Source organism: Scyliorhinus canicula, chromosome 5, assembly GCF_902713615.1.
Source record: "Scyliorhinus canicula chromosome 5, sScyCan1.1, whole genome shotgun sequence".
Lineage (NCBI taxonomy): Eukaryota > Metazoa > Chordata > Chondrichthyes > Carcharhiniformes > Scyliorhinidae > Scyliorhinus > Scyliorhinus canicula.
In genome coordinates this window covers 180,553,404-180,576,151 of record NC_052150.1, presented here as the reverse complement: position 1 = coordinate 180,576,151, position 22,748 = coordinate 180,553,404, and the positions used below count along the sequence as shown (strand labels likewise).

General features: G+C 46.7%; 1 protein-coding gene across 2 annotated transcripts in view; it reads right to left on the bottom strand.

The window, feature by feature from the left end:
- LOC119966463 (ATP-dependent zinc metalloprotease YME1L1-like) overlaps nucleotides 1-22,748 on the bottom strand; it is a 79,627-nt gene that overhangs the window by 31,585 nt on the left and 25,294 nt on the right. Inside the window, exons 3-4 of one of the 2 annotated variants that reach the window (XM_038798193.1) lie at nucleotides 3,765-3,860; nucleotides 3,243-3,414 (exon numbers count right to left, since the gene is read on the bottom strand). In XM_038798193.1, coding sequence (XP_038654121.1) covers nucleotides 3,243-3,414; nucleotides 3,765-3,860 — 268 coding nt within the window. The remainder of the gene's footprint in view (nucleotides 1-3,242; nucleotides 3,415-3,764; nucleotides 3,861-22,748) is intronic. The other variant, XM_038798194.1, reaches the window with a different exon arrangement.

The following is a 22,748-nucleotide window of genomic DNA, read 5'->3' as shown; positions in this document are numbered from 1 at the left end:
CATGAAAAAAAATCAAGAACAAGAGGTACTTAAGTAATTGGGAAAAGAAGCAACAGCAATATTTAAAAAAAAACATTTTCACAAAGCGTGATTAAGGTCTAGAATGCACTGCCTCAGAGTGTGATGAAGGCAGGTTCAAAGAAAACATTAAAAAGGAATTGGATAGTTATGTGAAAAGGAACAATGTGCCAGCTTACAGGGAGAAGGCAGGAAAATGGCATTGAATTGCTCATTCGAACAGCTGGTGCAGGCACGGTGGGCTAAATAACTCCCTTCTGGTTGTAACAATTTTGTGATTCTATGTTAACTGAATAGTTGTTATAGAACAACATCGGGGTGGCACGGTAGCACAGTGGTTCAATTCCCGGCTTGGGTCACTGTATGTGCAGAATCTGCACGTTCTCCCAGTATCTGCGTGGGTTTCCTCCGGGGGCTCCAGTTTCCCCCCATATTCTGAATTCTCCCTCAGCGTACCCGAACAGGCACCGGAATGTGGCGACTAGGGGCTTTTCACAGTAACTTCATTGCGGTGTTAATGTAAGCCTACTTGTGACACTAATAAAGATTATTACTACAAGATTCTTTCCATGGCCCTTTCACATGCTCACGATGACCTATGTACAGGATACAAGCTCTTTTATGCTTCTCTAGCATTTCTAGTTTTTGTTTCCAGCGTTTTTAAAAAATCTTTAAACCGCTTTCCTGCTGTCCAAACTGTGCTGACAATCAATAAACCTGGAAAGCAGTTAGTGCATTGAATTTAACCTGTAATCTTACAAAGTTGTTACCCTGGTGATTTCTGCCCATCAGGAATACCCAATGGTAATTTAGGTTGGTGAATTCAGCTAGCTGTTTTGTCCATTAGTTTTAATGGATAGAAAAGCTGTGGATCCAAGACCACTGCCACCGACTTCCCAATGTGAGTTCTCACTGAGGTGGAGCTCCAAGCTATTTCATGATGTTTAGCATTCGTTATCCATTGTGTTCTAGCTGATGCTATAAAAAGGACTACCTCATCCAGCTCCCCCAATTCCAATCTGAACACAGTCCCATTCAAGATTAAGCTAGTATTTTTTCAGATGCTTGTTCAACTGTTGCATACTTAACAGGACTTCTTAAAAATCTAGATCACCAACTCTTTTTTTAAAAACGTTTACAATAAAAATTTAACTTGAATAATTGAGGCACTCATTCACAAACAAGGAGCTAAGTTTACAGCACAATATTTGATACACAAATAATATTTAAAATGCATGGGAGCCTTACTTATTCATGCTGTGACCCATATTCAGTTTTCAGTTAATTAGCAACAGGAAACAAAGCTGTATTTTTCGGTGTCAAGAGCATAATCCATCTGCTGGCAAGTTTAGCTGGCCCTGTGGTAGCTGATAAATGGATTTCCTGGCTATCAGCAGACCAGTCTCTGTTTGCCAAATTTTAAATTTGCCTGCAAAAGCCATCTACAAACATACAGGATCGGCACACAGTCCTGCATGCACCCTTCTTAAAAGGGAATGTTGCTTTCTTGTGACCTGCTTCCAGGGTGACACATTCCCAACTGCTACACAGCTATGCACTTTAGAAGGAACATGGGGTGCCACCTACTGAAGTTACAGATATTAAAGGCTATGGAAATAGTGTGGGAAGATGGGAGTGGAGGTAGAGGGTTTGCTGTAATGGTCACCCTATTATAAGAAGGATATCTGGTCACCGTATTATAGGAAGGATATTGTTAAACTAGAAAGAGTGCAGAAGAGATTTACGAAGATGCTACCAGGACTTAATGATCTGAGCTATAGGGAGAGGCTGGGACTATTTTCCTCTGGAGCATAGGAGGATTAGGGATGATCTTATAGAGGTTTATAAAATAATGAGGGGCATAGATAAGGTAGATAGTTAACATCAACATCTTTTCCCAAAGATAGAGGAGTCTAGAACTAGAGGGCATAGGTTTAAGGTGAGAGATGCAGAAGAGACCAGAGGGGAAATTTCTTCAAACAGAGGGTAGTGAGCATCTGGAATCAGCTGCCAGAGGCAGTGGTAGAGGTGGGTACAATTTTTTCATTTAAAAAAGTTAGATAGTTACATGGGCAGAGTATAGAGGGACATGGGCCAAATGCAGACAAGTGGGACTAGCTTAGTGATAGAAACTGGGCCGAAGGGCCTGTTTCCATGCTGTAAACATCTATGACTCGAATCTTGTTGGATGGTGGAGCAAGCAGAGAGGACTGACTGGCTCTACCAGCTCTTTTATATGTCAGTGTCAGAAGCTTACAATAATTCAGAAATTCTATTATCTCTTATTTCTATTTTCTTTTAGGGCAACCATTTCTATTATTGGGCAACACGGTAGCATTGTGGATAGCACAATCGCTTCACAGCTCCAGGGTCCCAGGTTCGATTCCCGGCTTGGGTCACTGTCTGTGCGGAGTCTGCACATCCTCCCCGTGTGTGCGTGGGTTTCCTCCGGGTACCCCGGTTTCCTCCCACAGTCTAAAGATGTGCAAGTTAGGTGGATTGGACATGATAAATTGCCCTTAGTGTTCAAAATTGCTCTTAGTGTTGGGTGGGGTTACTGGGTTATGGGGATACGGTGGAGGTGTTAACCTTGGGTAGGGTGCTCTTTCCAGGAGCCAGTGCAGACTCGATGGGCCAAATGGCCTCCTTCTGCACTGTAAATTCTATGATCTATGATTATGAAGGATAGCCAAGGTCCACTGTATTTTGTTAGAACGAGTTTAAGATTTAACATTTTATACTAAATGGAAACGGCATCGATACAGATGTTTGACCCAACTTCAATACTAAGAATCAGCAAGACATTACTTTGCACTACAAAGCTACTGCTGACTTCTGAATATTTCCCATCACCAGTCACACGTATATTGTGTGAAATACAGCACCTGCCTCATATGAACACCACTCCCAATCCCATGCCTAATGAAACCTATGCACTATCTCTAGTAGGAATCCACTCCAACAGAGGGTCTGATTTTCTTTTACGCCCCAGTTATTGCACAGCCAAGATTGACCCGGGACACATTGACAATCAAATCTAGCTGCAGAATCTCCAAGTCGGTCAATTGTCACCCATTTTCCAGTGATCAGCAAAAGAAATGCTCTTTCTCATGTCTAGGCTTCAAGATTACTGGTAAGATGAAAGGTGGCTCGAAAGTAAGGTGCTCTGCATTTAAAGAGTAGAATTTGAACAAGACTACAAAAAGAAAAAAAATGTTTCTCACCATGTTTATTTTCAAAAAAGGACTGTGATGAAACATGGGACATTTGCCACTGTGATGGCTGTTCAGGATTTGAGTCACTTGTAGATAAACATGGGAGTAATCTGTCTGCCAATTCAGCGAGCTGGCTGGTTTTCAAATCAGAAAGTCCAAAGTCCCTTAGATTCAGCACAGGCTGCAAAAAAAAGTTCAAAGAAATGAATAAATGTAAATGCCAAATACATTTCATATTGCTTAATAAATATATATTGTAACACCAACATCACCGTTAAAACTGTTGCCAAATTATCTTTTAACCCATTCCTCCTTAATATTCAACCAACTTCCAAAATCTCATCATTTCAAATATTAAGACAGATTTTAGTAAACAACAAGACTACTTTGGCTTTAAAAAATCATAAAACAGATCTGGGTAGCTAGAATGGACCACATTGTGATTAGTTTGGAGTGCTGAGCTCCAAGCCAAGAAACCAATGGAGACGGGTGAAAAGAGAATATATTTGTGGGAACGGGTTAAAGGCTTACTGTGAATAGAAACTTTAAGGTTGCATCTTGCTGAATGGAAGGGCAAGGAGCCACGCACTCCTGGAGAATAAATGGTGCCGTAGAACAGGGAGAGATCTGGGGGTGCAAATACACAAACCACAAGTACCAACACAGGTTAATAAGACAATGTAAAGAAACAAACAAAAGTGTGGTTCATTTCTAGAGAGCAAGAGAATAAAAAGCAGATATGTTATGCTAGACTAGTCTAAAATGTTGGTTAAACAACATTCATCAGCAGTGAACAGGATAGAAAGACAATGAAGAACGAGCAAAACAACACTAGCATAATAACAAAAATCAGATTGTGCCCACGAGAAAAGATTGAACAGATTGGTGTTCTTTAAAAATAAATCTGATAAATCCGTTTTACACCACGGCTGCACAGTGGTTAGTACTGCTGCCTCACAGCGCCAGGGACCCGGGTTCAATTCCAGCCTTGGGTCACCATCTATGTGGAATTTGTACATTCTCCCTGTGACTGCATGGATTTCCTCCTAGTGCTCTGGTTTCCCCCCATAGTCTAAAGATATGCAGGCTAGGTGGATTGGCCATGTTAAATTGCCCCTTAGGTGTCCAGGGGTGTGCAGGTTGGGTTATGGGTTTAAGAGGATAGGGCAGAGTGGACATGGGTAGACTACTCTTCCGAAGGGTCGGTGTAGACTCAATGGGTTGAATGGCCTCCTTCTGCACTGTACGGATTCTATGATTCGATAAGGATTTGATAGGGTAGAGATCAAAATGATGCTTACACTTGCAAAAGAGATGAGAACTGTGTCCATAATTATAAATCTGAATAAACCTGAAGAAGGAGCCGTGCTCCGAAAGCTCGTGTTTGAAACAAACCTGTTGGACTTTAACCTGGTGTTGTAAGACTTCTTACCATAATTATAAAATAAGACATATGAGCAGGCTAGGCCAACTGACAGCAAGATCTGGACACCTTTTTTAATAATCTAATTTAATTTAATAATCTTTATTGTCACAAGTAGGCTTACATAAACACTGCAATGAAGTTACTGTGAAAAGCCCCTAGTCGCCACATTCCAGTGCCTGTTCGGGTCCACTGAGGGAGAATTCAGAATGTCCAAATTACCTAAAGCACGTCTTTCGGGACTTGTGGGAGGAAACCGGAGCACCGGGAGGAAACCCATGCAGACACAGGGAGATCGTGCAGACTTTGCACAGATAGTGACCCAAGCCGGGAATCGACCTAGGTCCCTGCCACAGTGAAGCAACAGTGCTGACCACTGTGGTACCATGCCGTCCATATGCCACCATGCCGCGCTTCAGCCCCAGGCCAAGTGGCAAATCACATTCACACCACATAAGTGGCAGACAATGACTGTAGTATAACGGGTTAATAGCTATGATGATAAAAAGTAATAAATATCATTGGCGATGTCAGATCAGTGTGTTCTGGAATGAATTTTGTATTGATGTATCCGTCTACATAGTTGATGAGTGTTTAGAAGTTCCTGGAGATCTTGTTTCCAGTAGTCTATGTTAAATGCACCTTGGGATCGTTTATGATACTTCGATGACCATCTCCAACAAAAGAGACTCGAACCATCTCCCTCTTGGCATTCAATGGCATTATCATTGCCGAATCCTCCACTAATCATATCCTGGGGGTGACCATTGATCATAAACTCAGCTGGACCAGGCATATAAATATTGTCACTACAAGCGCAGTACAAACAGTGTGAATTCTGCAGCGTGTAACCCATCGCCAAAAGCCTGTCCACCATCTACAAGCTCAAGTCAGGAACGTGATAGAATACTACCCATTTGCCAGGGTGAGTGCAGCTCCAACAACACTCAAGGACCAATTAACAAAAAGCAGCCACTATCATCCACTATCTTAAACATTCACTCACTCCACCAGCAATGCACACTGTGTACAAGATGCACTGCTGAAACTCACCAAGGCTCCTTTGCCAGCACCTTCCTAACCTGCAACTTCTACCACCGAGAAGGACAAGACAGCAGATGCATGGGAACACCACCTTCAAGTTCCCCTCCAAGTCACTCACCATCCCGACATGGAAATACATTTCAATTTCTTCACTGTTGCTGGTGAACTCCCTTCCTAACAGTACCTGAAGTGCAGCTACATTACATGGTCAGCAGTAGTTCATGTAGGTGGCCCACCACCACCTTCTCAAGGACAAGTAGGGATGAGCATTAAATACTTCCTATACTCTCTTCTCTTTTTTTTAAGTAAGCTGTGGCCAGTTTCAAATATTTTCCCAATCTTTGCAGCATTGTACATCTCTTTCAATTTGACACCAATCTCAATGTTCTTAAGCATAGATCTTTGTGCACAATCTTTGTTGAGTCTCTGGGCAGCTCGGTGGTTAGCACTGCTGCCTCATGGCACCGCCGTCCCAGGTTTGATCCCAGCCGTGAATCACTGTCCGTGTGGAGTTTGCACATTCTCCCCGTGTTTGCTTGAGTTTCACCCCCACAACCCAAAGATGTGCACATTAGGTGGATTGGCCACGCTAAATTGCCTCTTAAGTGGAAAAAAATGAATTGGGTACTCTAAATGTATTTATTTATTAAATCTTTGTACAGTCTCTCCTTCTCAATGGAATAGATCTTTGTTCAGAGTTATGAAATATCTTAAATGTCTGCCACTGCTTCTCGACTGTTTTACTTTACACACTATTTTCTCAATTCACTTCAACCATCTCCATCTTCATATCCTGGAAATTACCTTTATTTAATTTTAAGATGCTAATTTCAGACACAAAATTATCACGCTCAAACTGAATGTGAAATTCCATCACGTTATGATCACTCTTTCCAAGAGGACCCTTTAGAGTACTGTAGCTCATTTATTACTGCTGTCTCATTCCACATTATCAGGTCTAAAATATTCTGTTACCTGGTTGGTGCAAACAATATGAACTCACCCTCCAAGGCTATAATTGTTCATGTAGATTGGTTGATTCAAATCAAGATTAAAACCACCTACGATCACTGCAGTCACTTTCATACAAGCCCCCATTATTGCTTCATTTATACTCCCTGCAGTGTAGCAACTGTCAGGGGACCTCTTTGCTATTTCTTATCTCCCCCCGAATAACTCTGCATTTTGATATTCCAAACAAGGCAATTTCTCACCACTTTACAGATCTCTCATCCTTAACAGGAATACCACATCTCCTTTTCCTTTCTTCCTTCCCTTCCAAAATGTCAAATACCCTTCAATATTCAGATCCCAGTTGGCCACCTTGCTATCATGTTCTGCAACAGTTACCATATCACTTATTTATTTATATTTGTTCTATCAATTCAACCATGGTGCTATGAATGTTGCATTCATTTGGAAGAAGAGCTTTCAAGAACATAAGAACATAAGAACTAGCAGCAGGAGTAGGCCATCTGGCCCCTCGAGCCTGCTCCGCCATTCAATGAGATCATGGCTGATCTTTTGTGGACTCAGCTCCACTTTCCGGCCCGAACGCCATAACCCTTAATCCCTTTTTTCTTTCAAAAACTATCTATCTTTACCTTAAAAACATTTAATGAAGGAGCCTCAACTGCTTCACTGGGCAAGGAATTCCATAGATTCACAACCCTTTGGGTGAAGAAGTTCCTCCTAAACTCAGTCCTAAATCTACTTCCCCTTATTTTGAGGCTATGCCCCCTAGTGCTGCTTTCACCCGCCAGTGGAAACAACCTGCCCGCATCTATCCTATCTATTCCCTTCATAATTTTAAATGTTTCTATAAGATCCCCCCTCATCCTTCTAAATTCCAACGGGTACAGTCCCAGTCTACTCAACCTCTCCTCATAATCCAACCCCTTCAGCTCTGGGATTAACCTCGTGAATCTCCTCTGCACACCCTCCAGTTCCAGTATGTCCTTTCTCAAGTAAGGAGACCAGGTGTGGCCTCACTAACACCTTATACAATTGCAGCATAACCTCCCTAGTCTTAAACTCCATCCCTCTAACAATGAAGGACAAAATTCCATTTGTCTTCTTAATCACCTGTTGCACCTGTAAACCAACTTTCTGTGACTCATGCACTAGCACACCCAGGTCTCTCTGCACAGCAGCATGCTTTAATATTTTATCGTTTAAATAATAATCCTGTTTGCTGTTATTCCTACCAAAATGGATAACCTCACATTTGTCAACATTGTATTCCATTTGCCAGACCCTAGCCCATTCACTTAACCTACCAAATCCCTCGACAGATTTCCAGTATCCTCTGCACTTTTCGCTTTACCACTCACCTTAGTGTCATCTGCAAACTTGGGACACATTGCCCTTGGTCCTCAACTCAATCATCTATGTAGATTGTGAACAATTGTGGGCCCAACACAGATCCCTGAGGGACACCACTAGCTACTGATCGCCAACCAGAGAAGCACCCATTAATCCCCACTCTTTGCTTTCTATTAATTAACCAATCCTCTATCCATGCTACTACTTTACCCTTAATGCCATGCATCTTTATCTTATGCAGCAGCCTTTTGTGTGGCACGTTGTCAAAAGCTTTCTGGAAATCCAGATATACCACATCCATTGGCTCCCCGTTATCTACTGCACTGGTAATGTCCTCAAAAAATTCCACTAAATTAGTTAGGCACGACCTGCCCTTTATGAACCCATGCTGCATCTGCCCAATGGGACAATTTCTATCCAGATGCCTCGCTATTTCTTCCTTGATGATAGATTCCAGCATCTTCCCTACTACCGACGTTAAGCTCACTGGCCTATAATTTCCTGCTCTCTGCCTACCTCCTTTTTTAAACAGTGGTGTCACGTTTGCTAATTTCCAATCCACCGGGACCATCCCAGAGTCTAGTGAATTTTGGTAAATCATCACTAGCGCATCTGCAATTTCCCTAGCCATCTCTTTTAGCACTCTGGGATGCATTCCATCAGGGCCAGGAGACCTGTCTACCTTTAGCCCCATTAGCTTGCCCATCACTACCTCCTTAGTGATAACAATCCTCTCAAGGTCCTCACCTGTCATAGCCTCATTTCTATCAGTCGCTGGTATGTTATTTGTGTCTTCCAGTGTGAAGACCGACCCAAAAAACCTGTTCAGTTCCTCAGCCATTTCCTCATCTCCCATTATTAAAACTCCCTTCTCATCCTCTAAAGGACCAATATTTACCTTAGCCACTCTTTTTTGCTTATACATTTGTAAAAACTTTTGCTGTCTGTTTTTATATTCTGAGCAAGTTTACTCTCATACGCTATCTTACTCTTCTTTATAGCTTTTTTAGTAGCTTTCTGTTGCCCCTTAAATATTTCCCAGTCCTCTAGTCTCCCACCAATCTTTGCTACTTTGTATACTCTTTCCTTCAATTTGATACTCTCCCTTATTTCCTTAGATATCCATGGTCGATTTTCCCTCTTTCTACCGTCCTTCCTTTTTGTGGGGATAAACCTTTGCTGAGCACTGTGAAAAATCACGTGGAAGGTTCTCCACTGTTCCTCAACTGTTCCACCATAAAGTCTTTGATCTCAGTCTACCTTAGCTAGTACTTCTCTCATCCCATTGTAATCTCCTTTGTTTAAACACAAAACACTAGTATTTTATTTTACCTTCTCACCCTCCATCTGTATTTTAAATTCCACTAATTTAAATTCCACTTTTGATTTGGTCTTTTGGCTATTTTTGATTTGGTCTTTTGGCTATTTTTCACTACTCTGACCTTATTTGCCAATGCACTTTGATGTTTGTATGCTCTGTCCCTTCCTGTCACTCTGGCTATTACCGTAATGTTATCCTGCATTATTGTTTTCTTTCTCCGACTTTCCAAATGTTCAGTCACGTGAACCCTCCCCATACTATTTAGCTCAAAGCCATCTCTGCAGCCCCAGTTATATGATTCACTTGTACACCGGTGAAGTGAGATTCAAGTGAAGGCTTCCCAATGGTATAGCCCCACTTTCACCAGTACAGTGCCAGTGGCCTGAAAGTGAAACAAAACTCATTTCTCTCACACCAATCTTTGAGTGAGGCATTCAACCCATTTACACTCGAACAAATTTGTTCATGGCTCTGTTAATAATCCAAACATTTGTGACGTTTTTTAAATTTAGTTTCTGACAGAACCGTTTTCCTCATCCTACTTGTCATTGTACCCAGGTGCACTGGGACAACTGGATCCTTCCTCTCCCACTCCAAGTTTCTCTCTCAACACTAGGGGATATTCTTAACCCTGGCAGACAACATGTTCTCTGCTGCAGAGAACAACTCTATATCTCTCTAACTACATTTCCCCCATCTACAACTAGATTCCTTGTTGCTCCCCCCAACTGAATGGCTTCCTGCACCATGGTGGATGGTCAGTTTGTTCATCCTTCCCGCAGTCCCTGCTCTCATGCACAAAGGCTGAGGCTCCTCTGTTGCTATCTTCTGGATCCCCACAGCTGCCAGAGTCATACCCTCCTGTCCCTGACCACAGTTTTGATTGTCCGTTTACACATTTCTCATGTCTTTTCTGGTTTTCGTGGCATAGATAGTTTGTACCGTGTCCCGAGATTTGTTGGTCAATATTTCAGCACTATTAGAGTCGCGACAAAATGCTTATATCCTTGTTGATTCATGGTGGCTAGAAGGAGTGGGGTGGAGCCTTCTCATTGGTGACACACCTGCTTCAGGGAGGCTATCCTGATAGTGCAGTGTTCCGACGGATAATGTCTGCTAGTGATGATGTTGATACGTCCGAATGTCTTGGCTCTGCAGTGCAGGTTGTCATGCCCAATTTCAAGAGTTGCGAGGTGTTGGAAATGCACGAGGAGATTTGAATAACAGAGAGAACACTGTGCTTGTTGGATCAAAGGAGCACATTTAATTCTGTTTTCGAGACCTGGGACTGGGTGGGCTTTCCTACCCCTGCTCCTATGTTGTGGTGTTCCTGATTTCAGTCGGTCGGGGCCAGGGATGCAGAGATGGCCAAGGCTGCCGGGTCACCCCACCCCGGCCACTGCTGGAACCTGGGCTGATGGCCACAGGTTCAAGTGAGACAGCATGTTGGAAGCAATGAGGTATCATGCTTTGATTGTTGGACTCACCAATTACCTATCTGTACCCCTAATGAATGCCTCCAGGACTCAGTTCTCTGGTCTTGTCATCGCCAGGTCCTTTTCTTGGACCGCTCCTTTTTGTAAAAAGCCACAATGGCACCTTCTCCCACCTCACCAAATTCACAAATTTAAGCACTCAGTCTCCAGCTCCGCCTTCATCTGGTGCTTATCACTAATACATCTAATAGGGAATTGAAGAGAAATGCCTGTTCCTGGAGTGTGGTTAGAATATGAAATCTGCTACCAGTAGGATTAGCTGCTCCCAATTTGGTCTCCTCTACATTGGGGAGACTAAACGCAGACTGGGTGACAGTTTTGGAGAACACCTTCACTCAATCCGCAAGCATGACCCCAAGCTTCTAGTTGCTTGCCATTTCAACATGGTATCTTGCTCTCAAGCCCACATATCTGGCCTCGGACTGCTCCAATGAAGCCCAATGCAAACTGGAACAACAACGTCTTATCTTCCAATTAGGCACGTCACAGCCTTCTGGATTCAACAAATTTAGACAGTAAGTTTCCTTTCCAGCTTGACTCGACTCTTCTATTCCTCTCCCTTCCCCCGTTTTTTTGTTATTCAGTTCACTTGGCTTGCCCCAACACAATACCACCCTTCCCCCAAATGACCACTGTCCCTTGTTGTTCAGTTTTGCTCCCATGGAGCACTGACCTCTGTTCTCCAATTAACACATTCTGCTATCCTACCTTTGCCACCACTAAAACTCTTGGTCCCTAATGTTACCAATAACAACCCCGTTGTCACATGGTCACAACATCTTTGTCAATCTCTCTTTCACTGACTTTCCATTCTGCTCCATCCCCCTCGCCAAGAATATAATTTATCACATTTCTATCTCTTTCCAATTTAAAAGTGTCATATAGGAATTGAAAGATTAACTTCACTTCTCTCTCCACTGATGCTGCCAGACTTAGGGTTTATCCAGCATTTTCTTTTTATTTCAGATTTTCAGAATCTGCAGTACTTTCCTTTTATCCTTTTACCCTGCCCAACATTTAAGTTCTCTGTTTAGACTGTTTATCTTCTCCTTCACATGCCACAAAGTAATATCTTTTATCCTTAGATCGCCGTGCATCCATCAAACATAAGGTAATGTTGTTTATTTCTCTGGAAACATGTGAAATACAGTTGCCCTACAGCCCTAATTGTCCATTGCTGTCCCTTGGCGGCACGGTAGCACAGTGGATGACACTGTTGTTTCACAGCACCAGAGACCCGGGTTCGATTCCCAGCTTAGGTCACTGTCTCTGTGGAATCTGCACGTTCTCCCAGTGTCGATGTGGGTTTCCTCCGGGTGCCCCAGTTTCCTCCCACAAGTCCCGAAAAACGTGCTTGATAGGTGAATTGGACATTCTGAATTCTCCCTCAGTGTACCCGAGTAGGCGCCGCAGTGTGGCGACTAGGGGCTTTTCACAGTAACTTCATTGCGGTGTTAATGTAAGTCTACTTGTGACAATAATAAAGATCATTATTATTGATGCACTGGACAGCTCTCCAAAAGTTTGGACAACTAGTTGCAAAGAACCACACCTCCAAATTTGCTGAAGACACAAAGATAGGCAATATTGTAAGCAATCTAGACAAAGAATTACATTTTGAAGAGGTATTGAAAGCTTAAGAGAATGGGAAAATGCATTTCAATGTAGACAGTGCAGATTGACCAGACAGGTATCAGGACTCCAAGGCTTAAATTGCAAGGAAATATCTAACAAATTAGGGTTATATTATCTGGAATTTAGATGGTTACGGAGTGATTTGATCAAAGTTTTCAAGATATTAAGGGCTAGTTGGAACAATTGCTGTTGGCTGGGAATTGGAGGACTAGGGATCATTCAAGATCAAATTTAAAATTGAGAGCAGTAGATTTTTGTCGATCAAAAAGCATATGGTCAAAGCCAGGTATAGAGATTTGGTTCACAATCAGTCATGATTTCACTGAATGACAGAATAGGGCTACTCCTGTCATTATGTTCCCAAGAACCAAAGCAATGCAATTAGTCCAGCTACTTACAAAAATTTGAAGGGTAGCGAGTTTGCCATGACCCATCTTATTGCCATTTAAGAACAGATAATATTTACTTACTGGACATGGTACATTTTTTTCTGTTACAAGCAACTACAAAACCTTTTGGCACATAAAGTTATTCTGCACCTAATGCCCATACTTCATATATAAGATTAGACAGATGTTTATTACAAAAGCTTTACAGGCAGAAGACGGCCATTTGGCCCATCGAGTCTGCACCAGATCTCTGAAAAAGCACTCTACCAAGCCCCACCCCCGTAACCGTGCAGATTTCTTTCAGGTGTCAATTCAATTAATTCCCTTTTGAATACCTTGATTGAACCTGTGTCCACCACCCTCTTGGGAAATTTGCTCCAGACTCCAATCAGCCTCTGGGTGAAAACTTATTACCTCTAAGTTTGCCCTGCACTATTGCCAGACATCACTTTTACAGCTTTATGCCATTATGTTGAATCTATGTCCTCAAGTTCTTGATGCTCTCAAGTGGGAACAGCTTCTCACTGTTTGGCCTGTCCATTCCCCTTAGGATCTTGGCTACCTCTATCAAGTCTCCTCTTACCCATCTTTCCTGCAAGGAAAACAGTCCCACCAGCAGGGTAGCATGGTGGTTAGCATAAATGCTTCACAGCTCCAGGGTCCCAGGTTCGATTCCCGGCTGGGTCACTGTCTGTGTGGAGTCTGCACGTCCTCCCCCTGTGTGCGTGGGTTTCCTCCGGGTGCTCCGGTTTCCTCCCACAGTCCAAAGATGTGCGGGTTAGGTGGATTGGCCATGCTAAATTGCCCGTAGTGTCCTAATAAATGTAAGGTTAAGGGGGGGGGGTTGTTGGGTTACGGGTATAGGGTGGATATGTGGGTTTGAGTAGGGTGATCATGGCTCGGCACAACATTGAGGGCCGAAGGGCCTGTTCTGTGCTGTACTGTTCTATGTTCTATGTTCTAAGCTCTCCAAAGTATCCTCATTGGAAAATTAGATGGAAAATTATAGGCCAATTAGCCTAACCTCGGTTGTTGGCAAAATTCTAGAATCCATCGTTAAGGTTGAGATTTCTAAATTCTTGGAAGTGCAGGGTCGGATTAGGACAAGTCAGCATGGATTTAGTAAGGGGAGGTCGTGCCTGACAAACCTGTTAGAGTTCTTTGAAGAGATAACAAATAGGTTAGACCAAGGAGAGCCAATGGATGTTATCTATCTTGACTTCCAAAAGGCCTTTGACAAGGTGCCTCACGGGAGACTGCTGAGTAAAATAAGGGCCCATGGTATTCGAGGCAAGGTACTAACATGGATTGACGATTGGCTGTCAGACAGAAGGCAGAGAGTTGGGATAAAAGGTTCTTTTTCGGAATGGCAACCGGTGACAAGTGGTGTCCCGCAGGGTTCAGTGTCGGGGCCACAGCTGTTCTCTTTATATATTAACGATCTAGATGACGGGACTGGGGGCATTCTGGCCAAGTTTGCCGATGATACAAAGATAGGTGGAGGGGCAGGTAGTATTGAGGAGGTGGGGAGGCTGCAGAAAGATTTAGACAGTTTAGGAGAATGGTCCAAGAAGTGGCTGATGAAATTCAACGTGGGCAAGTGCGAGGTCTTGCACTTTGGAAAAAAGAATAGAGGCATGGACTATTTTCTAAACGGTGACAAAATTCATAATGCTAAAGTGCAAAGGGACTTGGGAGTCCTAGTCCAGGATTCTCTAAAGGTAAACTTGCAGGTTGAGTCCGTAATTAAGAAAGCAAATGTAATGTTGTCATTTATCTCAAGAGGCTTGGAATATAAAAGCAGGGATGTACTTCTGAGGCTTTATAAAGCACTAGTTAGGCCCCATTTAGAATACTGTGAGCAATTTTGGGCCCCATACCTCAGGAAGGACATACTGGCACTGGAGCGGGTCCAGCGGAGATTCACACGGATGATCCCAGGAATGGTAGGCCTAACATACGATGAACGTCTGAGGATCGTGGGATTATATTCATTGGAGTTTAGGAGGTTGAGGGGAGATCTAATAGAAACGTACAAGATAATGAATGGCTTGGATAGGATGGACGTAGGGAAGTTGTTTCCATTAGCAGGGGAGACTAGGACGCGGGGGCACAGCCTTAGAATAAAAGGGAGTCACTTTAGAACAGAGATGAGGAGAAATTTCTTCAGCCAGAGAGTGGTAGGTCTGTGGAATTCATTGCCACAGAGGGCGGTGGAGGCCGGGACATTGAGTGTCTTTAAGACAGAAATTGATAAATTCTTGATTTCTCGAGGAATTAAGGGCTATGGGGAGAGAGCGGGTAAATGGAGTTGAAATCAACCATGATTGAATGGTGGAGTGGACTCGATGGGCCGAATGGCCTTACTTCCACCCCTATGTCTTATGGTCTTATTGTTACAGCTCTTCATTCCGAGAATCATTCTTGCAAATCTTCTCTGTATTCTTTCCAATACCTTCACATCCTTCAAGTATTGCTCCCAGCTGGATGCAATACTCCAGACGAGACCTAACTGATGTCTTATACAAGTTCAACATGACTTATTTATTCTTGTACTCAATGCCACTATTGATAAGGGCTAAAATACTATGTGCTTTGGGAGCACGGTGGCACATACTGTTGCTTCACAGCTCCAGGATCCCAGGTTCGATTCTCAGCTTGGGTCATTGTCTGTGTATGTCTGTGAGCAGTCTGCACATTCTCCACGTGAATGCATGGGTTTCCTCTAGGTGCTCTGGTTTCCTCCCACAAGGCAGCACGGTAGCATGGTGGTTAGCCTAGATTCTTGTTCGGCAAGGGAATCAATTCCTCCCGGGCAGCACGGTAGTTAGCATAAATGCTTCACAGCCCCAGGGTCTCAGGTTCGGTTCCCGGCTGGGTCACTGTCTGTGTGGAGTCTGCACGTACTCCCCGTGTGAGCGTGGATTTCCTCCGGGTGCTCCGGTTTCCTCCCACAGTCCAAAGATGTGCAGGTTAGGTGGATTGACCATGCTAAATTGCCCGTAGTGTCCTAAAAGGCAAGGTTAAGGGGGGGGGGGGGGTTATTGGGTTACGGGCATAGGGTGGATACGTGGGTTTGAGTAGGGTGATCATTGCTCGGCAAACATCGAGGGCTGAAGGGCCTGTTCTGTGCTGTACTGTTCTATGTTCTAAGTCCCGAAAGACATGCTGTTAGGTAATTTGGACATTCTGAATTCTCCCTGTGTACTTGAACAGGCGTCGGAATGTGGTGACTAGGGGCTTTTCACAGTAACTTCATTGCAGTGTTAATGCAAGCCTACGTGCAATGTTAATGCAAGCCTACTTTCAGTGTTAATGCAAGCCTACTTGTGACAATAATTATTATATTTTAGTGACTAATGTACAAATAAACTGAGGTCCCTCTGTTCCTGCATCTCCTTTGGAGTTTCTCCCTTCATTAAATTCTGTCCCTCCATATTCTTCCTGCCAAAATGAATCACCCCACACTTCTCGGCACTGAACTTCATTTGCCATTTGCCTGCCCAATCCAATAAATGTCTACGGGGCTGGTTTAGCACAGGGCTAAATAGCTGGCATTTAAAGCAGACCAAGGCAGGCCAGCAGCGTGGTTCAATTCCCGTACCAGCCTCCCCGAACAGGCGCCGGAATGTGGCGACTAGGGGCCTTTCACAGTAACTTCATTTGAAGCCTACTTGTGACAATAAGTGAATTTCATTTCATTTCATGTCCTTTTGAAGTTCAGGACTATCCTCATCGCAGATGACAACAATTTTTTTTTAAAGCGGAAGGAAATTGATTCCCTTGCCGAACAAGAATCTATGGTTTTCAGGGTTAGATGAGAGTGTAGAACATTGAATGTGAAACAAAACAGATCAGCCAAGATCTTATCGAAATGAGAGAGCAGACTGGAGGGGCTGAATAGCCTACTTCTGCTCTGATTTCATACATTCCTACGTATGTTCATAATCTTCATATCATCTACAAATATTGAAAGCATGCCCGGAACACCATAGTGCAGCATTAGGAAGAGCAACACTTCCAACACTGACCTGCTCGGGATCTCCACTGCAAATCTTTCATCTGAATAATATCCACTAACCACTATTCTCTGTTTCCTGCCACTCAAGACAATTTCTTACCCAAGTGCCTACTTTCCCTTTCATCCCATGTGCCAGATCTTTGCTCACAAGTCTGTTGTTTTGCACCATATCAAATGCTTTTTGAAAATCCATATGCACCACATCAGCAGAGTTGCCCTTCTCTTGTTCTTGCCTCAAAAAACTGTAGCAAGTTAGTTAAACATTATTTTTGTTTAATGAATCCATGTTGGCGTTACTCATTTATCCTACACTTGTCTGACTATTGATTGTATCCCTCCCACTGAAGTCAAACTGACTGCTCTGCAGTTGCCAGCTTTATTCTTTCACGACTTCCGGTTGCGGTGATGCGGAGCTAAGCCCCACACGTTCGGTAGCTCCCGCTATTTCCGGTCCTTTGGGCTCTTTTAAGGGCCCCTAGTGGTACTGATTGGGCTTTTCCCCGTATGGGAACACTTCCACTAAGATTATCTGCCAGTGGATGGACTGGACCAGGAGCGGAGCAGTCAAAAAATCGGTTTTGGAGCAGAGAAAGGTGCAAGGCAGGAAAAACAAGATGGCGGCGGGTGGGGAACCGGCAGCGTGGCAGCAGTGGGCGCAGGAGCAGCAGGAGTTGCTCCATCGCTGCTTCAGAGAGCTGAAAGCGGAGATCCTGGAGCCATTTAAGGCCTCGCTGGACAAGCTCACGGCGACTCAGACGGCTCCGGGTGCGGAGATCCGGGAGCTACAGCAAAAGACCTCAGAGCGAGGACGAACTCCTGGGCCTAGCAGTGAAGGTGGAGTCGCACGAGGTGCTCCACAAGAGGTGGTTAGCGAAGATGGAGGAGATGGAGAACCGCCCCCGTCGGAAAAACCTGAGGATTCTGGGCCTCCCGGAGGGGCTGGGAGGTTTGGATTTGGGAGCCTATGTGGCTATGATGCTGAACTCGCTGATGGGCGCGGGGTCGTTCCAGGGACCCTTGGAGCTGGAGGGTGCCCATCGAGTGCTGCTGAGGAAACCCAGGCCAAATGAGCAGACTCATGCGGTGCTGGTCCGTTTCCACCGCTTCGTCGACCGTGAGTGTGTGCTGAGATGGGAGAAGAAGGAGAGGAGTAGTAAGTGGGAGAACGTGGAGATCAGGATCTATCAGGACTGGAGTGCGGAGGAGGCAAAGAGAAGGGCTGGTTTTAATCGGATGAAGGCAGTGCTTCACAAGGAGGGAGAGAAGTTTGGCCTGTTACAGCCGGCACGCCTCTGGGTCACGTATAAAGACTGCCAGCTCTATTTCGACTCTCCGGAGGAGGCCTGGGCTTTGGTCCAGGCAGAGAAGCTGGACTCAAACTGAGGACTGGGGGCTGGGAATGATGTACATGGTCCGGAGGCTTTGTCCTCCTTGGTATCCTTTTGCTTTTATTGATTGAAATTGATGATGCCTTTTTGCTGTTTGGCTTTTTCGATTTTTGGGACTGTTTTGGGTCTACTTGGGTGCTTTTTTGTTCTCGTTTCACGGGTGGAGGGTTGGGGTGCGGTTTCGCGGTCCTGTGCCCGTCTTTTCCCGCGTGTTGGGTCAGGGAGGCGGGGTTTGGGATGGAAGCGCGGGCTTTCCTCCCACGCGGGAGGAGCAGTAGGTGGGGCCGGCACTGGGTGGTTTTCGGGCGGGGGCGGGGGTTGTGGTTGTGTTGCATCGGGGGGGGGGTCGTTGGGATGGCAGGAGCAGCCGGGGTCAGCAGGTGTCGGCTGACTTACGGAAGTATAATGAAGGGAGTTACGCAGCTAGGGGGGGGGGGGGGGGGGGGGGGGGGGGGGGGGGGGGGGGGATGGATACCGGGTTGCAGCTGCAGGGGCCGAAGGGGAACTGTTGGTGATGGGGGGTGTTGGGAGGGGGGTCTGCCACCATGGGGAACGGGCCTGGGGAGTTCTGCGGGCACGTGGTGAGCCGAGGGAGAGCTATGGCTGACCGGCGCAGAGGGAGGGGGAAGACCCCCCAGATTCGGCTGGTCACGTGGAACGTGAGGGGGCTGAATGGACCGGTGAAGCGGTCCCGGGTCCTGCCGCACCTGAAGGGGTTGGGTGCAGACGCGGCCATGCTTCAGGAGACGCACCTTAAGGTGGCGGATCAGGTGAGACTGAGACGAGGTTGGGTTGGACAGGTATTTCACTCGGGGCTAGATGCGAAGAATCAAGGGGTGGCGATTTTAGTTGGCAAGAGCTTGACGTTTGTGGTGTCGGGTGTGGTGGCAGACAGCACAGGGAGATATGTAATAGTGAGTGGTAGGCTTCAAGGGGAGCGGGTGGTTCTGGTTAATGTGTACGCCCCCAACTGGGATGATGCAGGCTTCATGCGGCGTATGTTGAGCCGGATCCCGGACCTGGAGACGGGGGGGGGGGGGGGGGGGTTGATCTTGGGAGGGGATTTCAACACCGTGTTGGACCCAGCCCTGGATCGTTCGAGGTCAAGGACGGGTAAGAGGCCGGCGGCGGCCTCATTGCTGAGGGGGTTCATAGATCAGATGGGAGGGGTAGACCCTTGGAGGTTTTTGAGGCCGAGGGGGTAGCGAGTTTTCCTTTTTCTCCCATGTCCACAAGGCCTATTCCCGGATTGACTTTTTTGTCCTCAGCACGGCGCTAATCTCGAGAGTGGTGGGGTCGGAGTATTCGGCGATAGCCATATCTGGCCATGCCCCACACTCGGTGGACCTGGAGTTGGGAGAGGAGAAGGATCAGCGCCCGCTGTGGAGGTTAGATGTGGGGCTGCTGGCAGAGGAGGAAGTATGTGGGCGGGTCTGTCGGGGTATAGAGGGGTATTTGGAAGCCAACGACAACGGGGAGGTGCAAGTTGGGGTGGTCTGGGAAGCGTTGAAGGTGGTGGTCAGAGGGGAGCTGATATCTATCCGGGCGCACAGGGAGAGGGCGGAGACAGCTGAGAGTGAGAGGTTGGTGGAAGAAATGGTAAGGGTGGACAGGAGGTATGCGGATGTCCCGGAAGAGGGGATCTTGAGGAAACGTCGCAGTCTCCAAGCGGAGTTCGACATACTGACCACCCGGAAGGCGGACGCGCAGTGGAGGAGGGCGCAGGGGGCGGTGTACAGGTATGGAGAGAAGGCAAGCCGGATGCTGGCTCACCAGCTCCGGAAGCGGGAGGCAGCGAGAGAGATAGGGGGAGTCACAGATGCAGAAGGGAACCTGGTGCGGAGTGGTAGGGATATTAATGGGGTGTTCAGATCCTTTTATGAGGGGCTGTACCAGTCGGTGCCCCCTAGGGAGGTGGGCAGGATGGACCGCTTTCTGGGTAAGCTGGAGTTCCCAAGAGTGGAGGATGAGCGGGTGGAGGGTCTGGGGGCCCCAATTGAGGTGGAGGAGCTGATGGAGGCGCTGGGGAGCATGCAGACCGGGAAAGCACCGGGGCCTGATGGGTTCCCAGTGGAGTTTTACAAGAAATTCTCAGATCTGCTGGGCCCGCTGCTTGTGAGGACCCTGAATGAGGCGAGGGGGGGGCTTTGCCCCCGACGATATCTAGAGCAATAATCTCACTAATCCTGAAGCGGGACAAGGACCCCCTCCAATGTGGGTCTTATAGGCCGATCTCGCTCCTCAACGTGGATGCAAAGTTGTTGGCCAAGATACTGTCCAGGAGGGTGGAAGATGTGGCCCCGATGATTATACACGAGGACCAAACGAGGTTTGTGAAGGGGAGGCGGCTGAATGTCAATGTGCGGCGGCTGCTCAATGTTATGATGATGGTGTTGGCAGATGGGGAGGCGGAAATAGTAGCATCGATGGATGCGGAGAAAAGCTTCGATAGAGTGGAGTGGAGCTACCTGTGGGAAGTGTTGAGGAGATTTGGGTTTGGTGAGGGATTCATTAGCTGGGTGAGGCGCTGAGGGGTTTGAAGAACTGGAGGCGGATTGTGCGGGGGGGGGCACCGATCGTTGCTGTATGCGGATGATTTGCTGATGTACGTTGCGGATCTGGCGGGGGGGATGCCAGAGGTGCTGAAGATACTTGGGGAGTTTGGGGATTTTTCGGGCCATAAGCTCAACGTTGGGAAGAGTGAGCTGTTCGTGCTGCACCCGGGGGGCCAGGAGAGGGAGATAGGAGAGCTCCCGTTGAAGAGGGCAGCGAGGAGCTTTAGATACCTTGGTGTCCAGATAGCTAGGAGCTGGGGGGCCCTGCATAGGCTAAATTTTTCGAGGTTGGTGGAGCAGATGGAGGAGGAGTTTAGGAGGTGGGACGCTTTGCCACTCTCATTGGCGGGGAGGGTCCAGTCAGTTAAGATGACGGTGCTCCTGAGGTTCTTGTTTCTCTTCCAGTGCCTCCCCATATTGATCCTGAAGGCTTTTTTTTTTAAGGAGGGTTAACAGGAGTATTCTGGGGTTCGTGTGGGCGCGCAAGACCCCGAGGGTGAGGAGGGTATTCCTGGAACGAGGCAGGGAGGTAGGCGGGTTGGCGTTGCCCAACTAGTGTGGATACTACTGGGCTGCAAATGTGGCAATGATCCATAGGTGGGTGATGGAGGGGGAGGGTGCCGCATGGAGGAGGCATCCTGTATGGGAACGACTTTGGAGGCGCTGGTGACGGCCCCGCTCCCACTCCCCCCGGCAAGGTATTCTACGAGTCCAGTAGTGGTGGCTTCCCTCAAAATTTGGGGACAGTGGAGACGGCACAAGGGGGAGGTGACGGCCTCAGTTTGGACCCCGATACGGGGCAATCACGGATTTGCACAAGGGAGAATGGATGGTGGGTTTTTGAGTTGGCATAGGGCAGGCGGCAGGCATCAGGCGGATGGGGGACCTTTTCCTCGACTGGAGGTTTCCGACTTTAGAGGAGTGTGTGGGGAAGTGGGGTCTCCCCCCTGGGAACAATTTTAGATATATGCAAATCAGGGCGTTTGTTAAGCGGCAGATGGCGGAGTTTCCGCTACTGCCGCCTAGGGGGGTACTGGATAGGGTGCTCTCGGGGACGTGGGTCGGTGAGGGTAGGATCTCGGCAATTTATCAGGTGATGCAGGAAGAGGAGGAGGCCTCTGTGGAAGAACTGAAAGTGAAGTGGGAGGTGGAGCTAGGGGAGGAGATCGACGAGGGGACGTGGGCGACGCACTGGGGAGGGTGAATTCCTCCTCTTCTTGCGTACGGTTCAGCTTGATTCAGCTAAAAGTGTTGCATAGGGCGCACATGACTGGGGCCAGGATGAGCCAGTTCTTTGGGAGAGAGGACAGACGTGGGAGGTGCTCGGGGGGCCCAGCAAACCATACCCACATGTTCTGGCCGTGTCCGGTGTTGGGAGGGGTTCTGGAAGGGGGTGGCGGGGACCTTGTCCAGGGTGGTCGGTTCCAGAGTGGAACCGGGCTGGCGGCTCGCGATCTTTGGGGTAGCTTCAGAGTCGGTAGTGCAGGAGGCGAGAGGGGCCGGCATTCTGGCCTTTGCGTCTCTAGTAGCCCGGCGTACGATTCTTTTGCAGTGGAGGGACGTGAAGCCCCCGAGCCCGGAGGCCTGGGTCAACGACATGGCCGGGTTCATCAGGCTGGAGAAGGTCAAGTTTGCCCTGAGGGGGTCGGTACAGGGGTTCTTCCGGCGGTGGCAGCCCTTTCTTGATTTTCTGGCGGAGCATTAGAGGGTGGTCAACTTCAGCAGCAACCCGTGGGGGGGTTAGGGATTTGTTAAGGGGGGTTGCTTTTGCGACTGTTTGTCTGTTTTTTTTTGCTTTTGGTATTGTTATTAATTTATTGCTTAGTATTGGGGGGTGGTTTCTGTTTATTTTTGTATTCTGTTTATTTTATTGTTGGGAGAAAATTTGTTGTTGAAAATATTGAATAAAAATTATTTT